At 57.5% G+C, this 6,415-nt stretch overlaps 1 protein-coding gene across 1 annotated transcript; it reads left to right on the top strand.

The window, feature by feature from the left end:
* The first annotated feature begins 2,390 nt into the window (after window positions 1–2,390).
* Window positions 2,391–6,415, top strand: ZNF319 (zinc finger protein 319). Its single transcript, XM_075101997.1, has one exon. It carries the CDS (start codon window positions 2,708–2,710, stop codon window positions 4,367–4,369), a length of 1,662 nt encoding a protein of 553 aa, XP_074958098.1. The 5' UTR covers window positions 2,391–2,707; the 3' UTR covers window positions 4,370–6,415.

Here is a 6,415-nt window from a genome sequence, read left to right as displayed (position 1 = left end):
GGCGCGGCCCGGCAGGGGGCAGCCACTGCGCCCCGCCCCGCCCCCTCCTCCTCCTCCTTCGCGGCCGGCCCGACCCGGCCCGCTCCACTCCCTCCCGCACCTCGCCGTCGCTCGCCCGCCTCCGGCACCGGCGCCCCCTCCCCATCTCTCTTTCCTTCCTTTCCCGCCGGCTCCCGCCGCCACGCCAGCGCGGGGCTCGGGGGGAGCGCGCAGGCCGCGGTCCCGCTGGCGGCGGGTGGGCGGGCTGACAGGGGCCTCCCGCCGCAGGTGAGGGGCCCGGCCGCCGCCGCCGCCCTTTGTGTGGACCTCGCCGGGGCGGGAGCGGCCCCGGCCGGGCAGGGACTTCACCCCCGCCCCGGACCCCACCGCATCCCACCTCGGGGCCTCCCGGCGCGGCGGCGGCGAAGGCCTCGGGGCGCCGCCGCCGCGTTTGTCCGCAGGCCGGCGGGGCCGGAGGAGCCGTTCCATGGGGAGAGGCGGGCGGCGGGACGGGTCTCGCCGCGGGCTAGGGCGGCGGTGGCTGGCCTCCGAGCTCCCCGGCCGCCCCCGCGCCCCGCGGCCCCGCCGCGCCGCTGCCTGAGGCGGCCGTGGCTCGGCTGTGGGAGGCCCGGACGGCGGGGAGCCAGGGGCGGGCAGCAGCCGCGGCGGACCATGCCGGAGCGGGCCGTGCCGGGGGCCGCTTCTCCAGTTTGAAAGTACCTCTGCTTTCCCGTCTTCTCTCCTTAAATGGTTGTCGCTTCCCACCTCCCACGTAGGGATGAGTTAGGCTCGGAGCCGGCGCCGACGCGGGTACCCGCGCAGAGCCCTCGGTAAGCCAAGGTTGGTATTTCTCCCCTTCCCTGCTGGGGGGACGCAAGCTTCCTCTCCCCTTTAGGCCGGATCGTCTGGGATGCCTTCGCCGTTGGGTTGCTCCTGCCACGGTTAACGTTGCCCGTGGGGGAAGGTTTCAGTGGGGCTGTGCTAGAGTCTTGTATCCCGTTGAGCTTGGGTCCTAGGTATCATAACTGCGAGCCCTCCCTTCTTGCAGTGGTCGAAGTGAGCTATGTAGGAGAAAGAGGAGATACTGCATACCAGCAGGGCTGCTATGGGGCCTTTGGGCATTTTACTGCCCAAAACTGTGTCAGCAGATGAAGTAAAGCACTGTGTCCCCACAGGCAGAAGTGCGGCCCAAACTGGAATGTGATCAGGTCTCAGCTGAGCACTGGAGGAGGTGGGGAGGCTGGGAAGATGGGTTTCTCTGATGCTCCTTATCGCTTAGTTTTAAATACAGCAAACACCTTCCTGGAGGACTAGTGTTCTCTTTGCCCTGGGTGAGGGCGGGCGGTTTGATGCAGAAACAGATGTGCTCTTGCAGGGTTAGGGTTCGTGGCCCAGGAGTGCTAGCTGCTGCTGCTTGCCAAGGCTTGGATCCTTCATCTCTCTTGAGGTGTGTTGGCCCTGCTGCTATGTGCTGCTCACTGGTGGGTTTTACCTTCTTTAAATTGATACCAGGTTTTACTGGACCTCTCTAGAAAGACCAGAACTTTTCAGTGAGCAAAACCCCTGTGATGTGCTATAATAAGGCCAGGCAGCACCTCTGGTATAGGTTGTCTGGCTCCAGTGTACTTTTATTCCACGGTTTGGTAGGAGGTTCAGCCGAGCCATTGCGTTAACGCCTGCTTTTATCTTTACAGAGAGTGCTATGCACGATACCTGCAGGTTGTGTTTTGTCTGTGGATAGGATAATGTTAAGGGCAAAGCTTCCCCTAAGCTCTCTGGCTTTTTCTAGACTCCAGGTGCTGCCTGGAGAGGGGGAAATCTCTTACGTACATCCTTTGGGTAACGTGCCTGAGACCTGAGCTGCAGAAGGAGCAGAACTGCTTTGCTGGGGTGGGATCAGGTCGGGATCTGCCTTGATATCTGTAAAATCTAACCCAGTAGCTTCTTGACGGCATAGTGTTAGGCCTGCCTCAGCCCATGCAAAGACCAGTGTTCTCAGCCAGTGCCACTGGTGGGGCTGGGAGATCCAGCAGCTGACAGCATATGGAGTAGTGGCTGAGCTGAATGGGACCTGGGCAGTTGTGCTGCCTCTCGAGAGAGCACAGTGCTCAAATATGTGCCTGGCTATGGCCTGGCAGTGCTTGACCCTTTCCAGCCTGAGTATGCCTTGTCCCAGGCCCTTTGCACAGCAGCAAGGGGGGCTCTGGTTCTGGTTAGCTCCTCCACACAGGCTTCCTGGTAGCTTGGCAGGGACACAGGAAAGTTTTCAGAGTGAGCTGTGGGGGGAGGTTCATTAGATTAGATTAGGCCTGTCTCTCCTCCGAGACCTGACATGAGCTGTCCTCTTCCTTGCAGAGAGAGCTGCTCCCTGGGCTGCCTCCCTCACCCTTCCCAAATGTGAGCACATCGCAGCCAGCACAGAGAAGGGCCTCCTCTTGTCTTCAAGGCACTTGCTTCTGCCTCCCATTCTTTTGTCCAAAAAAGAAAAAGCCAAACCAAACCAGTCTACAAAGAACTTGTGCTGATCTAAGGAGGAGGCAGTGGAATCTCAGTCACCTCTTTGCCTCCCAAGATCCTGGGTGTGGGCTGGATTTTCTGCCCTTGACTTCAGGGGATCAGCTACAGGGAAAGAGGATCTTGGATACTTTTGATTTTTGTTTTTACTTGAATCCTTTCAACCGAGAAGCTGAAGCTGTCACTGCTAAAATCACGGGTTTTTTTCCCAAGCATGTCAGAAAGCTGGCAGCAGCAACAGCAGCAGCCACAGCAGCCGCCGCCACCGCAGCAGCACCACACTGGGGCAGCCGCCCTCCCAGAGCACTCCATCCCGCCCAGCACTGCTGACAACCCCTTGGGCTGTGCTGTCTACGGCATTCTGCTCCAGCCAGACCCCGGTCTGCAGCACCACCAGCACGCCCCCATCCAGGCTGGAGAGCCATCCCACAAATGTGGTGTGTGTGGCCATGATCTCGCTCACCTCTCCAACCCCCATGAGCACCAGTGCTTGCCAGGCCATGACCGCTCTTTCCAGTGTACCCAGTGCCTGAAGATCTTCCACCAGGCCACTGACCTCCTTGAACACCAGTGCATCCAGGTGGAGCAGAAGCCCTTTGTGTGTGGCGTCTGCAAGATGGGCTTCTCCCTCCTGACCTCGCTGGCACAGCACCACAATGTCCACAATGGCAACACCATGAAGTGCTCTATCTGTGAGAAGACATACAAGCCTCCTGAGGCAGAGCATTCACAGCCTCTCGACCCCTCTGAGAAGCCCTACAGCTGCTCCATCTGTCAGAAAACCTTCAAGCACCTCTCAGAGCTGTCCCGGCATGAGCGCATCCACACAGGTGAGAAGCCATACAAATGCACGCTGTGTGACAAGAGCTTCAGCCAGTCATCCCACCTGGTGCACCACAAAAGGACGCACAGCTCAGAGCGGCCCTACAAGTGCACGGTGTGCGAGAAGACCTTCAAGCACCGCTCCCACCTGGTACGCCACATGTATGCGCACTCAGGTGAGCACCTCTTCAAGTGCAATGTCTGTGAGCTTCACTTCAAGGAGTCATCGGAGCTGCTGCAGCACCCCTGCACGCCCAGTGGGGAACGGCCCTTCCGCTGTGGTGAGTGCCAGAAGGCCTTCAAGCGCCCCTCAGACCTGCGGCAGCACGAGCGCACGCACAGTGAGGAGCGGCCCTTCAAGTGTGACCTCTGCCAGATGAGCTTCAAGCAGCAGTACGCCCTTATGCGCCATCGCCGCACACACAAGGCCGAGGAGCCCTTCAAGTGCAACCTGTGCGAGAAGGGCTTTGTGCAGCCCTCGCACTTGGTGTACCACCAGCACGTGCATGGCATAGAAAACCTCTTCAAGTGCAACGTGTGCCAGAAAGGCTTCAACCAGTCCTCAGAGCTGCTGCGGCACAAGTGTGTGCAGAATGCAGAGCGGCCCTTCAAGTGCGCGGTGTGCAACAAGTCTTACAAGCGGGCCTCGGCTCTGCAGAAGCACCAGCTGGCCCACTGTGCTGAGAAGCCACTCAAGTGCACGCTCTGTGAGAGACGTTTCTTCTCCTCCTCTGAGTTTGTGCAGCACCGCTGCGACCCAGCCCGCGAGAAGCCCCTCAAGTGCCCTGACTGTGAAAAGCGGTTCAAGTACGCCTCAGACCTTCAGCGCCACCGGCGTGTGCACACGGGCGAGAAGCCCTACAAGTGCCCCTCCTGCGAGAAGGCCTTCAAGCAGCGTGAGCACCTCAACAAGCACCACAGCGTGCACGCCCGGGAGCAGCAGTACAAGTGCATGTGGTGTGGGGAACGGTTCCTGGACTTGGGCCTGCTGCAGGAGCACAGCGTCCAGCACACGGCTGAGGGTGCCTACCAGGTGGCTGCCTGCTTGCCGTGAGCGCCCCCACCCCTCAGCGGCTTTCAGCTTGCATGTGACGCTCCTGAGCCTCGGCCTCCCCTTCACTCTCCTCGGTTGTAGACAGCCTCCAGGGAGTTTGTGGGAAAGGGGAGGTATGGTGGGGTGGGCAGGTAAACTTTCCTCTGGCCTCTGTGGTTGATATGTCACCTGTATATCAGGGGCGATGGACGATGTGAAGAGCTCAAAGAGGGGGAGAGGAAACGATGCCTGTAGTTGCCTGGCGTCCCCTGGGCTGTAGTTCACGCTGTACCTGCAGTTCCAGTGCTGGGAGCTCAGCTGCCCACTGTGGCCACCAGCCCTTCGTGTGTGTGGTCTCTTTCCCCTGTCCTGCCTGGTGGGGACAGCTGGGTAGCTCTCCTCCTGCACAGGGCTGGGCAGCAAGGCAGAGCCAGCTCTCTTTTCTCCTGGTGTGCGGTGCTCGGCAAGGGAGTAGCAGGTTTCCACTGCTGGGATCTCCCAACTTTCTTGGTCTGAGCTCAGCTGAGAGGACCATTTTGGATCATTAGCATTGATTGACTGCCCCAACCTCCCCTGCTCTCCCTTTTTCTAGAGTGTAGAAAGGGAAAAGCCATGGGGCTGCACAGCTCCAAAAAGCACTTTGGCATTGCTGCTTTTGCAGTGACTGGCTGTCACACTCTGCAAGGGTTCTGAGCGAGCCTGACCACCCCCTGTCCCTGCCAGCAGGATGGGGAAGAGGAGCAAGTGCTACACTGCTACCAGAGAGCATGGTGAGGAGAGCCTCCGTGCCGTACACCCGGCTAAGAGCTTAGCATTTAAGAGCTGCTTCCTGAGCGACCTAGCTCTCCTGCCAAGACTTACCTGCAGCCCCCAGGCCCTTTCCCTTCTTGTAGCGCTTGGGCTGTTAGCGTACCTCCAGGGGTGTCAGGCAAAGGGCCAACCCAGAAGTTCAAACACTAAAGGGTGAGGTGAACACTACTAATAACCTGCAACCTTGGAGGCGTTACCATTGCTGACACCGTGTGCTGAGGGGGCAGGTTGGTGTCTGATTTGCTGGGGGAAACCAGGGCAAGCCAGGAGAGTCCTTCCTGGCCTGCAGGCTCTGCTCCACAGGGAGAGGAAGGTTAGCAGTGGGTAAAGGAGGAGTGTATTTTTTCCCCCCTCTTGCAGGAGTCCTGTTTTACCCCTTTACTCTTTCCTTACCTCTTCTTTATTTTTCAGGTTTTGCACAGTTCTTGTAAACATCACTTAAAAATAAATTCCCCCTAGCAAGGTTGATGCAGCCTCAGGTGTTTTCCTCTGCAGGATTTTGCTGGCTTCTCATGACCAAGAGACCCGTGACGTGCCAGTTAGATGCCTTGGAGGTTGAAGGTGTGCTTACTAGGTTGCCCACCAGCCTTCCCCTCTCTGTCTTTGGGGATATTGAGGTGTTAAATATCCATCTGTGGAGATATTCAAGCCCTGACAGGGTTCCGTCCTGGATGACCTGCTGTAGCTGACCCTGCTCAATCAAGGAGTTGGACTAGATGATATCCAGATGTCCCTGCTAGCCTCAGCTCTTCTGTGTCTTGTCTGTCCCTTGTATGAGGTAGGAGTCTTGTGACGAGCAATAGTGAACAGCAGCCAGTAAGCTGCCCATGAGCTGCACAGGTGATTAGGACAAGATTAATATATGTTGTTCACAGCAAGTATAGACAGATTAACCTTGCAAAGAGTTGGGCTGTGCCTGCTTTGGTGGTAGGGAATGCTCATCTGAAAGGTGGAGAAATGCTTTCATTTCCATTTCCAGCATGCTGAGGGGGAACAGGGTGCATTTTTAGGGGCTGGGACAGTTCACGAAGAGGTCTGGGGGCTAAGTCTTCTTTGTGTGCAGCTTTAAGGATGTTAAAGCAGATCTTGCTCTGTGCTGCCCAAGGAAGAGGGACCGATGGTTATCTTACTTCACGCTGCCTCAGAAATGTAGAACTTCCTACCAAGTTTTCTGTCTATGTTTCTTTTTCCTTTTTTTTTTTGCCTTTCTTTTAAAGCAGTTCGTTAATATTCATTAAAAAATACTGTATAGTTTAA

This window comes from Phalacrocorax aristotelis, chromosome 8 (genome assembly GCF_949628215.1).
Source record: "Phalacrocorax aristotelis chromosome 8, bGulAri2.1, whole genome shotgun sequence".
NCBI lineage: Eukaryota > Metazoa > Chordata > Aves > Suliformes > Phalacrocoracidae > Phalacrocorax > Phalacrocorax aristotelis.
Note: the sequence above shows the minus strand (reverse complement) of the source record. Positions and strands in the feature narration are given on the sequence as shown.

What these genes read in the sequence shown, in the direction of transcription:
- ZNF319 (XM_075101997.1), top strand. Translation starts at nt 2,708, where the DNA reads ATGTCAGAAAGCTGGCAGCAGCAACAGCAGCAGCCACAGCAGCCGCCG.